The sequence below is a fragment of the Podarcis bocagei genome, assembly GCF_964188305.1.
Source record: "Podarcis bocagei genome assembly, chromosome: Z".
Taxonomy (NCBI): domain Eukaryota; kingdom Metazoa; phylum Chordata; class Lepidosauria; order Squamata; family Lacertidae; genus Podarcis; species Podarcis bocagei.
This window is the reverse complement of record NC_138140.1, coordinates 35,722,385-35,742,172: the sequence shown is the minus strand read 5'-3', so window position 1 is coordinate 35,742,172 and position 19,788 is coordinate 35,722,385. Positions and strand designations below refer to the sequence as shown.

Genomic DNA, 19,788 nt, shown 5'->3' with positions numbered 1-19,788 from the left:
AGGTTCAGCTCAGAGTATTGTTTTGCATCACTGTGATCTTACGCAGTTAACGCAAGTATTTGTTTTAAATGTATTTGCCTCATTCCTGCTACAAGTGCGTGGAAGGCACACACACACACACACACACAAACACTCTGCAACTAGTAGGCAGGACTATTGCCTGGCTTGCTGGCCGTAGATGTCCAAGCAAGAGTTGTTGAAGGCTGGACATTATTTGTGTGTCCTGGGGGTGTTTTCTGACCAGCAAACAGGACACAAACATCAGCAAGCATCCCAGGGGCATCCCCAGAAAGGGAGAAATGTCAAGGAAGATACAAAAGGCTTAGCGGGCAGGTTTTGTGTGTGTAAGATGGGCTGAGAATCCAAATTTCCCTAAATGCATTTACTTACCATCTATGCAGAAAACCTATAATAAATAACTCCCTAACGTACTAATAGGGGATGCGGGTGGCGCTGTGGTCTAAACCACTAAGCCTCTTGGGCTTGCGGATCAGAAGGTCAGCAGCTCCTGCCAACCTAGCAGTTCGAAAGCACGTCAAAGTGCAAGTAGATAAATAGGTACCGCTCCGGCGGGAAGGTAAATGGCGTTTTCGTGCGCTGCTCTGGTTTCACCAGAAGCGGCTTAGTCATGTTGGCCACATGACCCGGAAAAACTGTCAGCGGACAGACGCTGGCTCCCTCAGCCTGTAAAGCGAGATGAGCACTGCAACCCCAGAGTCATTTGCGACTGGACTTAACTGTCAGGGGTCCTTTACCTTTTACCTTTTTAAGTTGCTAATAGACAATCAAAAATGCTGTGGAGAGAGAGAGATGATAGATAGATACATGATAGACGATAGATAGATAGATAGATAGATAGATAGATAGATAGATAGATAGATAGATAGATGATAGATAGATGATAGATAGATAGATGAAACAACCATTAACCCTGTTGGTAAATACAATGCCTGGCTAAACTAACAATGAACCTAAGAATGCTCTCTGCAATTCAGTTATTTCCCAGCTGATCCAACTGCTGATAGAAATTAGAAACAGCAACTGAGATTATGTCAGTTGGAGCTCAGAGCAGTGATGTCATGCTAGAAGCATCACTGTGATCTCACATATTTATTTATGCAACCATGACTACCCGAATAATATATGCCCAAAATTGGAAAGAGGAACAGCCCCCCCCCCCCGCAAAGAGACGATTGGCAATTAACACTGATGGAATATGCAGAGGTAGCAAAACTAACCAGCAGATTAACAGATCAAGATGATAGACTTTTTGTGATAGAATGGGGGGGATTTGTTAAATATGTGAAAACAAATTGTAAACAGTTAAAAACATTAGCAGGATTAATCTAAACATGACCAGGAAGAAATTTAAAGGAATTATAAAGGATAAATTTGTTTTTTAAAAAGGATAAATTAAGATATGCAGTAAGAAAATGACAGAAAAATAAGAAACCGCAGAAGGGGAAGAAGTCACAGAAAATATTATTCAATTTGTGTAGATTTATATCCACTGTTGAATGCTGTTAAATGAGAAAATGGGAAATAAAATACAGGGAGCTCTGATCTCAGAGGCATCTCTTAGTTTTAAATGTATATCCCACTTCCTAGTGTTAGCCCTACATGGGGATTGAAGATGCTTAAGTATCAGGTTCTTTGAGGTCCAAACATTCTCAAAAATCCTGCCTAAGGTTACACGGAGTGAAGCTTCTCCTCCACTGCACTTTTATGACATAAATCAGACCTGAAATCATTGCTGTGAACTGGAAACCCAATTTCAGCATTGTTAGAACATGGGAGAGGAACCTGTGCTCCATCAAATGTTCCTGGACTCCAACTCCAGTCATCCCTGACCATTGACTATTACGGCTAGGGCTGATGTGAACTGGAGTCCAATAGCTGGAGGACCAGTGTTTCCTCATCCTCAACTTAGAACCTGGAAGAAATGGCTGTTGGGGCAGTGATGAATAACATCTTCCCCTACCATGGTCCTTCTGAGCATATTGTTGCATTGCCAGCTTAAGAGCAGTGATTAAGGTAAAGGTAAAGGGACCCCTGACCATTAGGTCCAATCGTGACCGACTCTGGGGTTGCGGCGCTCATCTCGCTTTATTGGCCGAGGGAGCCGGCGTAGCGCTTCCAGGTCATGTGGCCAGCATGACTAAGCCGCTTCTGGCAAACCAGAGCAGTGCATGGAAACACCGTTTACCTTCCCACCGGAGCAGTACCTATTTATCTACTTGCACTTTGACGTGCTTTCAGACTGCTAGGTTGGCAGGAGCAGGGACCGAGCAACGGGAGCTCACCCCATCTCGGAGATTCGAACCACCAATCTTCTGATTGGCAAGTCCTACCTAGGCTCTGTGGTTTAACCCACAGCGTCACCCACTGATTACAAGGAACCAAATCTTTTCACTAGCTGTAGGGCAACGCCCCTTAGTGTTCCTGAAGAGAGGGGACTGGAAGTGAAAGTGTGTGTGCTCAGCTGAGAGCACAAAGTGTAGACAAGATCCATTTGCACCATTGTGACCAACCATGTGAACCAATTTGGGTATCTGAGATGATATCCCTAGTAAAGGAGTGGGGGCAAGGAACCTATGGCCTTCCAAATGCTATTGAACTACAACTCCCATCAGCCCTTACTAGCTATACTGATTGGGACCCAGGTGAGTTGGAGTCCAACAGGTTCACTTGACCTATTGTGTGAGCAAGGTTAGTAATCTGGCTCCACTCCCCAGGAAAGTAATAGCTGTGATGGCAGAAAGGAGGCATTTGGGAGGGACACTCAGAGATGTTCGTCAGTACCCATTCCCACAGCGTGGCAGGTGGCCCTGTTGCCGCTATTACTGCTCTCCATTCTTCATATTGCTACCCATCTAGCATGTAACTGCAGCCATGCTAAAACCCTGTGTCTTCTCATGCTACCGTTAGCCATGCAGATCAATGTGGACGTGAACTCTGCTGCCGGCCTTCTGGACCAGTTCTATGAAAAGCGCCGGCTGCTCATCATCTCTGCTCCTGATCCTTCTGACCGCTACTATAAGATGCAGAACAGCATGCTGCAGGTAAGCCCTTCCTCTTGAGTTTCCATCCTAGGACTCACACCCTTCCTTCCCTTCTCCAGCTACTGGGTTCCTACAACCATTTGCTTCTCTCTTCACTGCAGCAAGCCACATGTGGGCTGGACTTGCGCCACATCACCGTCATTGAGCTGGTGGGGCTGCCGCCTCACGAGGTGGGGAGGATCCGTGAGCACCGACTCTCGGAGAACATCATTGAAGGGCTCAGGTTAGTGGTGCAGAGTGGCTGGCAGAGGTCCAGGTTCAAATCCCTGCTCAGTGACGAATGTTACTGGCCTTGGGCGACTGCTTGCTGGGATGTTATAAAGAGAAGAGTGTGCATGATAAGGCAAAACAAAAAGAGGGGATCTATTTTTTCCACATTTGTAATTTTTAATTTGAGCAGCTCAGCTACCACAAAATGTGGTGGTGACCACTTAGAATTTGACAATCTTTAAAGCCAACTATCAGTGAGTATATTAACTTATGATCTGTGTGTGTGGTTTGCGAGCTGCACAGTCAGGGAAAAAAACAATGCTGTCCAGGGTTGTAAAGACTGCGGAGAGAATAATTGGGTGCACTCTTCCCACCTTGGATCAAATCTATGCTTCCAGGTGCCATAAGAAAGCTGCAGAGATAAAGCACAGGATAGTGTGCACCCTGGAAATGGTTTCTTTCAGCTTCTGCCTTCTGGAAGAAGGTACAGGGTTATAAAGTCTAGGACTAGCCGCCTGAGAAACAGTTTCTACCCAAAAGCGATTTTTGTTTTAAACGCATTGTAAGGAGTCTGTATGGGGGTATATTGTATTTAAAAATGGGGTATCAGTTTTTAGGGGGCTAACCAGGTTGGGATAGCTGGGATAGCAGGTTTGTTGGGTTTTGAATGTTATATGTAGATTTTCAGTTTCGTTGTTCTGTATGGGACAATGACAATAAAGGTATCGTATCATATCGTACAAGCCAATATGGCTACATGCATCTTCCAGGTTCAGCAACAGTGGCTGTGGAACAATTAAAGGGCTGTTATTGTCTTCATGTCCTGCTTGTAAAATTGCAAGAAGCATTTGGGTGTCCGCTATTGGAAACAAGATGGTGGACTAAGTGGAGCTTTGATCTGATGCTGTGAAGATGGCACCAGATCCTTCATTCATCTCAGTGAACTGGCGTCTGGAATAAAATGTGGTGGACCTCGAGACGTATTTCCCTTTGCCTATATTGCTCCAGTTCTGACCCTGTTGTATCCACTGACTCACTCCATGATGCGGATAGATACCTTGGCTTTAGTTGCAGTGGAACAGCAAGCCAATAGCAAACTGGCAACTGGTGGCTTGTAGTAGTCGTGAGCCATGGGGAAGCCAGCAACAGAGACTCCCCCAAAGATTGCAGTGATCAGGCAGGGATTGAAGGGCTCAGACAGTCCTAGAGTTATCCTGCTCCCAATGGCCTTATAAAATAATGCAAAAACATTGAACCTGGCCTGGTAACACATAAGCAGTCAATCAGTACAAGCACTCAAGTTGCTGGCTCCCCAGGGCCTCTAGATATGGGGAAGCTGGGTATGGCCTTGCCCTTATTTGTCATCACATGATGTCAGGAGCAGGAAAATTCAAGCTACTTCAAGGAAGGTTTGGAGCACACTTAAAAGAGCTGAGGCTTGGTGTTTCCTACATCTCATGGGAAAGGCTTGGCGGAATAAAGGGTCAGGTGACCTGACAGGTGAGCAGCTGCAACTGCATGTGGCCAATGGAGGGTTAGCTAATTGTGGATCTGGCCCTCTGGGCAAAAGCAGTTCCCATCCCTGCTCTAAAACCACTACTCCATGAGCTCTTAGGGTCTCCAGCAAACGGGCAATCAGCCAACCTTCTGTTTCTATAGGCAGTTCCTGCATATCACCCGCTCCCGCTTCAACGTCGTGTTGGTCGACAAAGAAGGCGTGGACCGCGAGCGCTACATCCAGCCTCTGACACCGGACGAGCTCTTTTCCTTTGTGGATACCTACCTGCTGAGCAACCACGAAGTGCTCCAGAGGGAACAGAACAGGGACACATGCGAGTGATAATGGGCTGCTCCATCCACAGGAGTCACAGTGGACACCTTTTGACCTCTCACATGCCCTGCCTGCTAAGGGAGAGCCAGGTCTTCCCTTTCAGCATTGAACTGGAGGTGAAACAGAAGGGAGGAAATTGCTGAAGTTGAAGAGCCAACAAGGACAGCAGAACCTGCAGCGCCCCAGGTCACAGCCACATTAAGAAAGGGGAAATAATCATAACTATTCCTGTAGGGATTATCCAGGAGGGTGTCTTTTATTTTGTGCCTACCCTTTTCTAGACAAGAAGTACATTCCACAGTGTGTGTGTGTGTGTGTGTGTGTGTGTGTGTGTGTGTGTAAAGGTATCACAACCAGAGACAAGTCACCAGAGGATAGCCCAGAATCAGAGCTCTTCTCTCTTTTTCCAAGAGCAAACCAGCAATCCATGTGGAGAAGGTCCTGCTCTGGTTACAGCTACATTAAGTGGAAGGCACCTTCTCTTCTTTAAAGAGTATACATGTTTCTGCTCACTCCTTATCTCCTTTTAGTCAGTGCAGTGCAGCAGTTAATATACTGAGAATTAAAAGCATACTGGTTGGAACGCCTAGGAATTTGGCACCTCTACAGCAGGCGGAATGAATATAAACCTTTTTTTTATTTAGCGGAACCCCACCCATGTTTTACAGCTGAGGAACAGAACACATGCCAAAAGGTAGTACTTTCTAAAGAGGTATTTTGCTACTTATGGACTCCCACAGCTGGGTTGGTGCTGGTGGGAGAAGCAGTCCAAAAAACATCTCTGGGGAGGACCAGGTTGGCAAAGGCTGCCCTGGAATACCTGAGCCCCATCAGCCTTAAAATAATGGGCTGTGTGATGCTCAAATCAATAGGGGGGGAGAGACATGGTCCTGTATCACCAGTGGGTCTCCACTCCCCCGTACCACCATAGTGCTCTACCACGTTTATATACCAATAATTGCTAGGCACATTCAGCCAGTGATCAGCTTAGTATTGGAGTCCCATTGACTTGGTCTGCTCAGAGAGCATCAAGGCAAAGGTACTAGGCTACCTCCTTGCTATGCTGGTTTCCCAGCAGAGAGGGTGGTTATTATGGGGAGCATTAAAGAAATACCCAAATCCCCTGCACAAAATTTAAACTGCATTATCTGTTCTCCTGTTCTCAGGACTTCTCACGAAGCAGTGTAGATCTTCTAGTCCTAGTTCCCACTGTGGTGATAAATATGCGCTCTGGATTCTAAACTTTCCGGGCTAGGGGTAAAAGGCTCACATAGCTGAATGTTCTTCCATACACCACACACACACACACACACACACACACACACACACACACACAACCTGCCCCCAAACAAAAGACTCTCTATAACAAGCGAAAGGGTTCTTATCTAATTTCTTCTTAATATTCCGCCTTCAAGAATCTGAAGGGCTGTTACACAGAAGATGGAACAAATTTATTCTCTTTTGCTCCAGAATGAATGCCTAGAGCTAATGGGTAGACACTACAAGGAAAACAGACTTTGGCTAAGCGTTACAGGAATGTAGGAAGCTGCCCTATACCTAGTCACGGTCCACCTAGCCCAGCATTTGTCTACACCAGGCATGGCCAAACTTGGCCCTCCAGCTGTTTTGGGACTACAATTCCCATCATCCCTGACCACTGGTCCTGTTAGCTAGGGATGATGGGAGTTGTAGTCCCCAAACAGCTGGAGGGCCAAGTTTGGCCATGCCTGGTCTACACTGTCTGGCAGCAGCAGCTCTCTAGGTTTTTAGATAATGGAGTATGTATCTCACAACTTTACTTGGAGATGCTGGGACTGAACATGGGACCTTCTGTTTGCAAGGTGAATGCTCTGCCATCAAGTTACGCCTCTTCCCCAAATATGCATTTCACCATGCTGCCATACCCTCATCACTGAATGGGGGAAAGCCAGAGTCAATGGAACAGCAGGCTGGTCATTACTTGAACTGCATCTCCTCCTCCCCATCCTTTCTGTCCATATCATTGAGCACCATGTCTTCATCTCCTGCTAATACAGGAATAAAAAGTAGATATTTAAATGATACAGCTTCCAGCTTCATACACCCAAACTTTATTTCAGTGACCCTTTCTGCTGTGCACAGAACAGAACAGAAGGTGTTAACATTTAAAATCAAGAACAGGATGCAGAGATGCAGTATGTTGCAGAAGGCTTCAGGAAAAAAAGAAAAATAGGAAAGGGAGTTTGAGGGATAAAGAAAATAAGGAAAAATAAGGCATTTTAAAAAGGCACTTTGGCAGGACAACCCCCCCCCCCCCCGGAAAGGGTCTGCACAGAAAACAATCCCAATAAAGTTGGTCGTAAGACACAAGATCCTTGGAACAGACTGCCAAGAACTTCCCTCCAGAACAAACCAGCTTCATGGGCCATTTCAAAAAGTTAGTTCTATTGCTACACGTGGTACAAAGCCAGGAAGTCTTGCTGCTGCCTCCCATAAACTCTCTAGTGCAGTGAACCTGGCCATCATTTGCCTCCTGTGCCCCATCTCTAAAGCCAGCTGGAACAAAGTTATGGCCTTGCCCTGGCCATGGTGGGGCGAAGGGGAAGGGTTCCCTCTGCCCACGATCCGGGGTACTTGCGCATCTTCTGCCACAGACTAATCTCCTCTCCGGTAGAATCCATCCAGTCCACCAGTTGGCCATTGCTCATCCCTGAAGAGACAAGTAGTTGAAAGGAAAAAAGGCGAGGTCAGCCGAGTGCACAAAATAGCCAAGGTCCATTTTCACCATCCTGGCAAACTGAGGGAACTGATTTGGTTATCCAAGTATCCCTAGCAAAGTCACAGAGCAGGAGTGGGGGGAACCTGTGGCCCTCCTGGTGCTGTCCGGGCTACAGCTCCCATCAACCCTGCCCCCGCTGGCTATGCTGGCTGGGAATAATGGGAGTCCCAAGAGCATGTTTCTCGTTGCAGATCAGGCCCTGCCCATCTAGACTTGTATTGTCTACTCTGCCAGGCAGCAGCTCTCCAGGCAGTCAGGCAATGGTCTTTCCTCACCTTTCACCTGCTACCAAATTAATTTTAGCTGGAGATGCCAGGGACTGAATGCAAAGCAGGTGCTATTCCCATTAGTTATTCCCACCTCCCCTCCAAAAAAAGTCACAGGACAGGTAAATCATACAGTGGTACCCCGCAAGACGAATGCCTCGCAAGACGGAAAACCCGCAAGACGAAAGGGTTTTCTGTTTTGGAGGCGCTTCGCAAGACGAATTTCCCTATGGGCTTGCATCGCAAGACGAAAGCCCATAGGGAAATGCTGGCGGTCGGGAGCAAAGACTTTCGCCCACAGCCGGCCTTCAGAAGAGGACCTCTTCTGAAGGCCGGCGGAGGGCAAAAGTCTTTGCTCCCCCCCCCGCCTGCCTTCCCCCCGCCTGCCCCGGGCGATCTTAAAATGCTGGCGGGCGGGAGCGAAGCGTTCGCTGCCGACCCCCAGCATTTTAAAATCTCCAAGGGACAGCAGAGAAGTCTCTGTCCCGGGGAGATTTTAAAATGCTGGGGGTCGGGAGCTGCCGACCCCCAGCATTTTAAAATCTCCCCGTGTCCCGGGAAGGTTTTAAAATGCTGGGGGTCGGGAGCGAAGCGCTGCCGACCCCCAGCATTTTAAAACGCTGTTCCGAAGGGGGGGTGGCGACACCTGCCCCAGCCGCCCCACTTCGGAAAGCTGTTCCGAAGTGGGGAGGGGGGGTGGGGACACCTGCCCCAGCCGCCCCACTTCGGAAAGCTGTTCCGAAGTGGGGCGGGGGGGGGCGGGGACACCTGCCCCAGCCGCCCCACTTCGGAAAGCTGTTCCAAATTGGGGAGGGGGGGCGGGGACACCTGACCCCGCCGCCCCACTTCGGAAAGCTGTTCCGAAGCGGGGAGGGGGGGCGGGGACACCTGCCCCAGCCGCCCCACTTCAGAACGTTGTTCCGAAGCGGGGAGGGGGGGCGGGGACACCTGCCCCAGCCGCCCCACTTCGGAAAGCTGTTCCGAAGTGGGGAGGGGGGGCGGGGACACCTGCCCCAGCCGCCCCACTTCGGAAAGCTGTTCCGAAGTGGGGAGGGGGGCGGGGACACCTGCCCCAGCCGCCCCACTTCGGAAAGCTGTTCCGAAGTGGGGAGGGGGGGCGGGGACACCTGCCCCCGCCGCCCCACTTCGGAAAGCTGTTCCGAAGTGGGGAGGGGGGGCGGGGACACCTGCCCCCGCCGCCCCACTTCGGAAAGCTGTTCCGAAGTGGGGAGGGGGGGCGGGGACACCTGCCCCAGCCGCCCCACTTCGGAAAGCTGTTCCGAAGTGGGGCGGGTGGGCGGGGACACCTGCCCCCGCCGCCCCACTTCGGAAAGCTGTTCCGAAGTGGGGCGGGGGGGAGGGGACACCTGCCCCAGCCGCCCCACTTCGGAAAGCTGTTCCGAAGTGGGGAGGAGGGGCGGGGACACCTGCCCCCGCCGCCCCACTTCGGAAAGCTGTTCCGAAGTGGGGAGGGGGGGCGGGGACACCTGCCCCCGCCGCCCCACTTCGGAAAGCTGTTCCGAAGTGGGGAGGGGGGGCGGGGACACCTGCCCCCGCCGCCCCACTTCGGAAAGCTGTTCCGAAGTGGGGAGGGGGGGCGGGGACACCTGCCCCCGCCGCCCCACTTCGGAAAGCTGTTCCGAAGTGGGGAGGGGGGGTGGGGACACCTGCCCCCGCCGCCCCACTTCGGAAAGCTGTTCCGAAGTGGGGAGGGGGGGTGGGGACACCTGCCCCAGCCGCCCCACTTCGGAAAGCTGTTCCGAAGTGGGGCGGGGAGCGGGAACACCTTCTGAAGGCGGGCAGGGGGCGAAAGTCTTTGTCCCCCCTGCCTGCCTTCCCAGGGGCTTTTAAATCGCCCCGGACAGCGGAGAAGTCCTCCGCTGTCCCAGGGTTTTTTAAAATGCTGGGGGTGGGAAGAAAAGCCCTTGTCCCCCCCCCCCCAGCCTTCAGAAGAGGTCCGGGGGCAGACTGTCCCCGGACCTGGTCCGAAGGCGGTTTCCCTAGGAACGCATTAATTGATTTTCAATGCATTCCTATGGGAAACCGTGCATCGCAAGACGAAAAAACCGCAAGACGAAGAGACTTGCGGAACGAATTAATTTCGTCTTGCGAGGCACCACTGTATCTGTGTAATGTTTATATACTTTTTTTTTAACCCACTAGATTGAACATGTGTAATACTCAACATGTGTATATGCTGTGCACCAGGAGTTCACTAGGCCAGCATGAGCTACAAAATCTGTGAAGGCGTTGCTAAACCTGATGTTTTATTTGAGTGCCCAGCCGTATTCTGTCTTCAGCACTGAAAAGGCTAAAATCACCATCCCCAAATGTCGTCTACTCAAGTAACACTCCCTCACAAAGAACTGGATTTTGCTTAATAGAGCTGTCCTCAGATAAACTGTGGGTCCTCTTGTTTTAATGACATGTGGCATTCTTCCCTTTCGTTGCCTGTTTCTCAAGTCTGTTTCAATACAAATTTTCATAGTAAAACGAGAGAGATTGCATCATATCCACACCACTTAAAGCCATCTTATAACATTTCTAACAGTCATGGAGGGTCCTGGGACCTGTACCTTGTTAAGGGTGCTGGAACTGTAGCTCTGCAAAGCCAGCACCATTAACAAACTACAGTTGCCAGGATTCATTGAGGCCGGGAGGGGGGGGGGAGCTATGACTGTTTAAAATTGTGTAAGAGTGCTTTAATATGGACACTGTGGATGTCTGTAGAGAGAAAGAGAAATGGCCAGAAATGAGGGAGCCCGCTATGAAGACCCACCCGTACCCTGCTGTGGCCCCTTGGGAGGGCAGCAAGACAAGTACTAGTTGTGCATATTTATTTTCTCATATCTACTTTTTGGCCCATCAACTTCAAATTTAGCTCTCTGCTTGTTATGTATCGAGATTTATTTTAGGTTATTTTATTGTAATGTTTAGTGGATGCTACATTTACTGAAGTGTTTATTTTGTCTGACTTGGGTTGAAGTGTTCTGTAACAAGCATACGTTATGCATTTTTGATAATTAAGTTAAACGTTTTATTGGGATCAGATTCAGGTGTTGAGTTCACTGTGGAAAAGCAGCCCGTCAGCTAACATAAAACTGACTGGAGCCATGGATGGAAAACAATGGCTGAAAAGACCGGGCCTCATAAAGGAGAATGAAGGAGCAAGAACTTAGGAATGCAGGAAGCTGACTTATGCAGAGTCAGCCCATCGGGTCCATCTAGCTCAGTCATGTCTACATTGCCTGCCAGCGTTTCTCCAGGGTTTCACGCAGGGGACATTCCTAGCCCTATCAGGAGAGTCCAGGGACTGAAACTGGGATCTTCTATATGCAAGGCAGGTGGTGGTATTTCATCCAGGAATCAAAACTGCACAGTGGATATTTAAATTCCACAGCCTCCAGCTCCACAACTTTATTTCAGTGACCCTTTCCCCTGTACACAGAACAGAAGGCAATACCATTTGAAATAAAGAACGCTCTCCAAGCATTCAGGCAGGGAACCTTTCCCAGCCCTTTAATAAAGGAGATGTCAGGGATGGTATCTGGGACCTTCTGCATGCAAAGCGGTGTGCCGACCACTGAACTATGGTCTTTCCCCTAGAACAGGGTTTCCCAACTTGGGTCTCCAGCTGTTTTTGGACTACAGTTCCCATCATCCCTGACCACTGACCCTGCTAGCTAGGGATGATGGGAGTTGTGGTTAAAAACAACAACAGCTGGAGTCCCAAATTTGGGGAACTCTGCCCTAGAAGAACCCTACTGCTGCAAAGGAGGCTAGACGAGCTGGGAGCTAGGGTTCAGGAGTGCCTCTAGCTTAAGTGGAAGCTTAATTGTCTGCAGTGATGGGCACGGTCCCATTTTTTGAGCAAGTGGGAGGAATAATCCAGCTAAAAAAGATAATCTCCATTGATGGGACAGGTGCACCCATGAGCACGCACACAAACCCATATGCATGCCCTAAGAAGATTCCTCACCATTCCCAACTCCAAGTCGGACTCCTCCCAAGAAATCGTTGCTGGAAAGGGGCTCCCGGTCCCACACAGTAAGCTCCAGGCAGATGTGCGGCAGCTCTTCAGGACTGATGTTGTTGTAGACCAAGGTGTGGTTGTAGTGGGGGTTCAGGCTCTTCTTCACAACTGGTGTCTTCCTTTTAGTGGCCTTGTTCCTCAGAGGGAGCAAATACCTGTGGACCAGGAAGGGGGAAATGCCTCTCTCTTATTAAAGAGGCTCCTGCAACCAGGACTTGCAGAAATTGATAGCTTGGGGCGGGGGGGGGGGTTAGAAAACTCAGCATCTTTTGAAGCTGCGGAGAGAATTCTCAGCAGCCACAAGAGGGCACCCTGCTAGCGCTTTTCCTGTGACCTGTAAAAGCAGAACTATGCGCCGTATGCATAGTTCAAAGTCAAAGTGCTCCTCTTCTATAAGAATCAGATCCAGCCCCTTTTAAAACTCAGAAGGATTTGCACAGCCCCAAATCAATTGCTACCCAGAGCCAAGCACACTTGTTTCATATTGCTGTGCAAGATACTACATGAAATGCAAAATAATTATTTCTATAATCAGATGCACACACAACCCCTGTGGTACCTGGGCAGGGCAACAATTAACTGTAAACCCTCAGTCTACAGCCTCCTTTCCTCCCACCACACAGATTTAGCAAGCTCCCATTTGCTCACCCCTTGACAAAGCTGTCAGATGTCCCTCCAGATTTGGCTGCTGTCAAGTTCTTGGCCTCTTTAATCCAGACCTGAAGTTCACCGCTGTCTTCCTTTTTGCCTAACAAAGAGACCCCTGTGATGAGCATGAACGGCAGGAGTTCCCCAGTCCCAAAGCTTCCTCTAACCAGGGTGGTATGAAAGCCACCCTACCAACCACACAGAACCGGAAAAGCCGATTGTTAGCAGAATTTAAGTCAAGTTTCTAGACCTTATGGAGTTGAGGAAAGGTTTGGATATGAATAAAGAGAAAAACCAGACAGCTGCCCCGTGCATGGTTTCTGTTGCATTCAGAGGGAAAACTGGTTGCGTTACACTGAATCTTCACCTTTTCTTCCGTTTCCTGCATTGGCATGCTTAGCAGGTGGAATGAACTTCAAAGAAACCACCAATTCGCCTTTGTATTGAGGAGAAGCAGATGAGTCTGCAGCATTCTAGGACAGGAATGGGCAATGATAAATATTAGCACATCATTAATAAAAGGGTTGTACAACCAATCAGATTCCTGCAGGATTTACTGATGCAAGGAGATAACACTGAGATGGCTCTGTGTAAGATATGGAGGAGGGGGCTATTCTGAGGCAGGTTCTACAGATTGGGTGGGGGGTTTTCTAAAGTGGCTGTGAAGGAGAATAAATTAGGATATATATATATATATATATATATATATATATATATATATATATATATAGGCAGGGAGGAGTGGCTCAAAGAATGCATAATGCCTCCACCCTTTCAGTGTCAAAACTGGCATTCCCAGGACAGCTTGCAAAGAGAACAAACAAAACATATTTTAAAAAGTAATCGAACCAAGAACATTATAGAGCAATCCCTGGGCCAAAAAAATTCTGCTGCAGCTTCAAAGAATTAAAATATTGAGAAAAGAAGCAATTAAAATGATTGAAAATGTGTGAAAATGGGAGAGATCTTCACCTGCAACTGGAATTACAACAAAACTGGTGGCAAGCAAGATTCCCTGTTTGTTATTTAAACCAAAACTGCAGCTGAACACAGAGGCAATGACCTAGAACTAGAAGCTTGAGAACCGAGTTTAGCAAGACTTCCTGGAGCTCCCAAGAAACCTGTTTCAGCTGAAGCTTCATGATGGGGGAACCACGGAAGCAAGCAGTGGGGTGGGGCAAACCTTGCCATGCAGGGGGAGGCACTCCTCCAATGGGCTCTCAAAGTTCCAGGTGTCCATCGGGACCTCCACCTCTCCCAAGAAAGTGTTCCGGCCAAAACGGTCGTGGTGCCAGACAGAGAACTGCAAGGTCCTCGTCAGCAGGAGGGCCTTGCTGATCTCATACTGCAAGAAAACGAAAAAGAGAGGGTGCGTATTTAGCAAGGATAGCTTCCACAGAGGACCACAACCTACACAAGCCTGGCTAGCCCCCTGCCCACAACTCTCAGACACCTTGAGCAGCTCGTTGTACAGTGGGTTGACGGTGTTCCGTTTGATGGTGGTTTTCCGCTTCCCTGAGCGGGATTTGTCCGGGAGGAGGTATGTCTTCACATACCTGCGAGAGACAAAACATGTAGATTTACACCTTGCCCAGTTATCTCCCTTTCCTTCCATGGTCCCACCCACTGGCGAAGCAGGCAGTTTTGGATAAAGTGGCCGTGCAATTGCATTGGTGTGCTGAGAGGCGGGATGTATCCACACAGTGAGTCCTTACAAAAAACAACTATTTGCTGAGGGCCACCCCCACCCCCCAAAACCCCACATTTTTAGATGGTTCACACTGGTGTGTGAAACACTTCAACTACAGATTGCAGCCCTCCTCGTGATTACTCTTAATGTAGTGCACTGGGCTAAAACTGGGGAAACCAGAGATAAGACCCCAGCAGCCTCAGTCATGAAAACCACCAGGTGGCCTTGAACCACTCACCATCTCAGCGTAAACTATTTTGCTAAAAATGGGGCAAGGGCTGGAGAAGAAGGCGAGAACACTGTTAGCTGTCCTTGGAGGAATGGCAGGATAAAAAAATGTGATAAATCCATAAATGCAAATTGGCATATTTTAAAATATAATACAGTGCCTTTATAAAAAAAAAATGCATTTGAGGGTGCTGTACACACTTCCTCTCGCATAACTATTCTGTCTTGGAAGCACAGCACTGCAATTTTGTCCCAAAAGCAGCCCACATTTAACCATGCTAAAAGAGTGTTTGATTAAAATGTGTGTCCATTCGTTCAAAGCGCTTTTACACCTGCTTTTGATCCCTCTTAAATTAAAAATTATACAACAAATGAAAAAGTACACGTGAACACAACGGAACTCAATTTCAGGCATCACATTAAAAAAAACCAACCACACACATGGTTTGCATTCACTGTACTTTAGAACCAAACCTGGCCCATAGCTGAGCTTTCAAATAAATCTAGGAAACACACGGTTTACAACTGGTTGTCTGCTTTTGCTTTCTACCTCCTGTCTCTAGGAGGGAGAGCAGCTGATGCTGCAATTACACTTCTAAACTATAGTCAAGCTTCCTCAGCTACTAATCTGTACCATGTCCAAAGCGACCCACTTAATTTGTTGCTACAGGCTGGAAACCAAACCACTTATTCCTGTCCTACTGCTAGGTGTAAGCTCACCCACATAAGCAGGGGCGTCCGATGTCCCTCCTCCCCACACATCCAGCACAAGATGATGCACACTCACGGGTTGGAGCGCTTCTTGGCCTCGTCGGCATAGGCCAGCTGGCGACACTCCTTCACGTGGATGAAGAGAGTCTGCACCTTCTGCTCATAGCTCAGGGAGAAGGCAATTTCTCCCGTAACACAGACATTGCCATAGTCGCCCGCCTCGCTGTAGATACTGACCATGCTTCCCAAAGTGCTCTGAGAAAAGAAAAGAAGCAGCATCGTTTACCATCCACTGAATTCTGCCTTCCTGGCCCAGATTCAACCAATGTCACCATGAGATTCTGCTGCACGTGCAGACCAGCTACTGTAACCAACTCCGAAAGGTTTTTAACCAAAATGTTCAACCTACATTTCCACCCGTAAAGTGGGGGCAGCGTTCAGTCTGTTGTAGCAAAACAACAGGGCAGTTAAAAGATTGGGGGGGGGGTATTGTTTTAATTATTTGCTTGTGTTTTTACCTTGCGTTTTTATCCCATGATCCATCCTTAGATCTTGTGATGAAGGGTGGTATATAAATAACAACAACAATAATAATAATTTGGCACAGCGTAATTTGTTCAGGAGGTGAGAAGGCCTCTGATCCTTGAAAGTTTATGCTGCTTTAAAAATCTGTTCATCCTTAAGGTCCCAACACAGCTTTCGTTTTTAGTTTCAGTCCCATCATTGAATTCCACCACTTCCTGCATGGATAGGAAGAGTGACTGTCCTATCTGACAGCAACAGAGGCAAAGAAGCCCCCCTATCCTTGAGATCACCTATCTTAATCCAGCTGCGCTAACGGGGGAAGAGCTGTAGCTCAGTGGTAGGGCATCTGCTTTGCATGCATCTCCAGGTAGGATTGGGAATATCTGTCTGAAACCCTGGAGAGCTTCTGCCAGCCAGCGTAGTAGACAACACTGAGCAAGATAGACCAGTGGTCAGACTCAGCATCAGGCAGTTTTCCTGTGACATATTAAGCTGACCCACTGAGTTACGGTGCATTTGCTTTATGAATGAAATTCTACTGTCGGTTTTGTGCTGTTCACCACCACGATCTATTCCCCTCACCTTGTAATGCTGATGGTTTAGACTTTTTTTGTAAATAGAATGTATTGTAATAAATAAATATCTTGGGCTTGATAGGAATGCAGAAGGAGGAACATTATGCTCTGTAAGCCAAGTATGGAGAACCCATGTCACCCTCTAGACCCTCTAGGGACCACAATTCCCATCAGTTTTGACCATTGGTCATGCTGCCTGGGGGCTGATGGGAGCTGGAGTCCCACAGGTTCCCCACCCTTTTTCAAAAGAGTCCTAGGCAACAGGCACTGGGACTGGGACCTACCGAAGATGTACCGCTACGCATGCTGCATCTGGCTGTCCTTCTCCTGTGAATCTCTACCAGGCTGTCTATGTCCTCCTCTTCCTCTTCCTAGAGAAGAAAACACACACAGCTGAGCTTCATCCTAAACAGCACCAGCACAACTTCCCAAAGGGAAGACTGCTGGCTCAATCTGCAGCCCCAGACAAGTTCAAAAGTCCCCCAGCTCATCCCGCCCTCCTCCAGTGTCTTGTTTTATTATGAGCTATTAAGTGCCAGTGGCGTAGCGTGGGGGGTGCAGGGGGGGCCGGCCGCACCAGGCGCAACATCTGGGGGTTAGGGTTAGGGGGCGCAAATCCACAGGTTAGAGGGCGCAAATTACTTGCCTTGCCCCGGGTGCTGACAACCCACGCTATGCCACTGTTAAGTGCATCTTTATTTTGCATACCATCACTTCTTTTTACAGCTGTGCTTATGCCCCCAGGTCAAAAGGCTCTCTTGACTGTGTCATATGAAATGAGAAACCACCCAGCCAAATGAGCTGCTAAGCTGCATCTATGCACCACCTCCAAAACCAAAGACAGAGGTTCCTTCACCAAAATACTGACATAGCCACAGCAGGAGCTCTTGGAAGTTCAGCACCCCCGGTGGTTGTGAGGGTTGCCTCTATAATTGGGCTGGTCCTGCTTAAGGAACCGCCTCCCCCTTTATGTCCCATAATGACATATATATATTTTTAGATTCAAGGAAGTCCACTAATACTACCCCTACATCAAATATCCCCAGGACGCAGAGAGTGCTTCTCAGTATTTGACTCTGGAACAACCTTCCGTAACATTGGTGTGGGAAATCTCAAGCCACCACCCCCCTCTCCCCAAGCCACACCACTTCAGTGGAGTGCATTGTTTGGAGGTATTCCTGCACTCCAGCAGAATCCTCAGTACAGTGGTACCTCTGGTTGCAAACAGGATCCGTTCCGGAGGCCCATTCACAACATGACAAGAGCGCAACCCACAGCGGCGCATCTGCGCACGCGCGGGTTGCAATTCGCCGCTTCTGTGCATGCGCGTGACGTCATTTTGCGTGTCTGCGCATGCGCGAGCGGTGAAACCCGGAAGTAACCCTTTCTGGTACTTCCGGGTCACCGCAGGACGTAACCTGAAAGAACGTAACATGAAGTGGACATAACATGAGGTATGACTGTAACCTGAATCTCTGAAATGCCTTATAAAAGGCAGGAGTCAAGGTGAATCACCAGCAAGGGGAAGAAAAGAACCCCCACCCTTTAAGGTGGAGGAAAACCTCTCCCTTCCTACCTAAACAGTGTCAGCAGCATGAGGGAAGGAATGGAAGCTGATGCCCAAAGAGGGGGAAAAACCAAAATCTCAGGTTCTGGCTTTAAGAGCACTAAACCAGCATCACCTGTGAGCACTACAGGTACAGCCAGTCTGGGGGGCGGGGGGGGGGCTTCTCCTACAGGAGGAGGCAAATCTGCATGGTTCTGCCATAGGCGTGCCATCTTAAAAATGTTCAGTGTCCTCTGGGGGTCTCTGGTGAATTAGCCTACTGTATAAAGGTAAAATAAACATTTTTTTGCTCTGCCCTCTTTTGCTTCTGGGCCTACCTACCACTGACACCTGGCTCCCCTGAAGGGAATGTGGGCCTCAGGCTAAAAAAGGCTCCCTTAGGAGACTCACCATTTCAACGTTGAGGCCTGGGACTGATTTGCTTCTGTCTCCTAGAGGCCCACTTTCAATAACAGGCTCCTCTGGTCGCAGGTCAATCACTGACTTTGTGTATTCTGTGACAGAAGTAGGTCAGGAGAAGAGAGAGCTACCGCTTTTAGTATGATAGAGCCAGGAGGTCACAGAACCACTACCCAAACCTAACCCTTTATCCACCACCACCACCACCCCAATCCAAGAGGATTGTCCCAAACAGGTGCTTGTCCAAACTTCCTTTGAAGAAGGTTCATGGCTGAGTTAGGATCTGAACGTGGATCTCTCCAGTTTAAATACAGCAGCTTAACCATTGCACCACCCTGGCCAGCATAACATTGCATCTAAGGGTCTTTTACCTGAAGGCCTCTGAACTCTCCTGGGATTCTTCTTGAACAAGGTTTCATTCTCATCAGCTGAAGCTGCACCATGGATCCCCAAACGAGCGTCCTAGGAAAGAATACGCTAACATCACAAAAACATAAACAAGACCCTCACACAACCAGCATCCCACACACTGGTCTGCAGGTAGAAAGAATAAGGAAATCTGATTCCCAAAAGCATTTGGTCAGCCCAAGCTTTAGGACAAGCGCCAAAGGCTGTTTGGTACTTTTGAGTCCAGCAGCTTTAGATGTGCAGATGAGTTATGATAGCCCACCCAATACTACACTCTGCCAATCAATACAACCAACAATGACCAATGTGAAAAAGGCTGGGGTGCCCTGGAAAGGGAAAGTCCTGCATTTCCCAAGACACCTGCTGCCATATGACAGTGCCCAAGCACGTGCAAAGAAACCTGTTGTTTCAGCAAGCCACATGCAAAGCAGCAGTGCAAACCTACACCATCTGAATCGGAGGGGAGAGCCTCTCTAAAGCGGCTGGGGAGCGTCAGGCTAGATGCATTGGACCCTGAAGGGCTGATAGCTTTTGTCCTCTCTTGTTGAGGGCTGCAAAGAAACAAAAAGCAGGGAGATCATAAGAACATCTTTCCTGGAGCAGACCAAGGAAATTCATCTCTCTGAACAGGGTATCCTCCAGACTTGTTTTCTGCAGTTGTTTTCTGCAATGCATCATCAACGCAATAATAGTGAATTAGTGATCTGCACATTGTTCTGCTCTATTAGTAGCTCTGCTCCGCTTCCTCGATGTTATCACACGGCTGCTATCTGAAGGGTGCTCTTGCTCTATAGCACAGCCAAAGCAGAACCAATAAGAAATTCCTGGAACATTTGTGGGAGGAAGAGCAGGAAGCTTATATGCGAGGATTGGAAAT

General features: G+C 48.6%; 2 protein-coding genes and 1 long non-coding RNA gene across 7 annotated transcripts in view; 2 read left to right on the top strand and 1 right to left on the bottom strand.

Annotated features, from left to right (window-relative positions):
• The window catches only part of SRPX2 (sushi repeat containing protein X-linked 2), a 35,128-nt gene extending 29,722 nt beyond the window's left edge, over positions 1-5,406 (top strand). For 3 of the 4 annotated variants that reach the window (XM_081179463.1, XM_081179462.1, XM_081179464.1), the window contains 3 exons: positions 2,929-3,062; positions 3,164-3,285; positions 4,932-5,406. In XM_081179463.1, coding sequence (XP_081035589.1) covers positions 2,929-3,062; positions 3,164-3,285; positions 4,932-5,112 — 437 coding nt within the window. In that variant the 3' untranslated portion in view covers positions 5,113-5,406. Of the gene's footprint in view, positions 1-2,928; positions 3,063-3,163; positions 3,286-4,042; positions 4,250-4,931 lie in introns of those variants that run through there. The other variant, XM_081179465.1, reaches the window with a different exon arrangement.
• A 1,771-nt stretch (positions 5,407-7,177) lies between these two features.
• Positions 7,178-19,788, bottom strand: part of SYTL4 (synaptotagmin like 4) — a 33,186-nt gene continuing 20,575 nt past the window's right edge. For both annotated transcript variants that reach the window (XM_081179417.1, XM_081179416.1), the window contains exons 7-17: positions 19,357-19,462; positions 18,875-18,965; positions 18,495-18,598; positions 16,822-16,908; positions 15,514-15,692; positions 14,262-14,364; positions 13,992-14,153; positions 13,176-13,281; positions 12,809-12,908; positions 12,107-12,315; positions 7,178-7,792 (exon numbers count right to left, since the gene is read on the bottom strand). In XM_081179417.1, the coding sequence (XP_081035543.1) occupies positions 7,650-7,792; positions 12,107-12,315; positions 12,809-12,908; positions 13,176-13,281; positions 13,992-14,153; positions 14,262-14,364; positions 15,514-15,692; positions 16,822-16,908; positions 18,495-18,598; positions 18,875-18,965; positions 19,357-19,462 (1,390 nt within the window). In that variant the 3' untranslated portion in view covers positions 7,178-7,649. The remainder of the gene's footprint in view (positions 7,793-12,106; positions 12,316-12,808; positions 12,909-13,175; positions 13,282-13,991; positions 14,154-14,261; positions 14,365-15,513; positions 15,693-16,821; positions 16,909-18,494; positions 18,599-18,874; positions 18,966-19,356; positions 19,463-19,788) is intronic.
• On the top strand, positions 7,800-11,176 carry LOC308578913. Its single transcript, XR_014004210.1, has 2 exons — positions 7,800-8,249; positions 10,241-11,176. It is a non-coding gene; the product is annotated as an uncharacterized lncRNA (long non-coding RNA).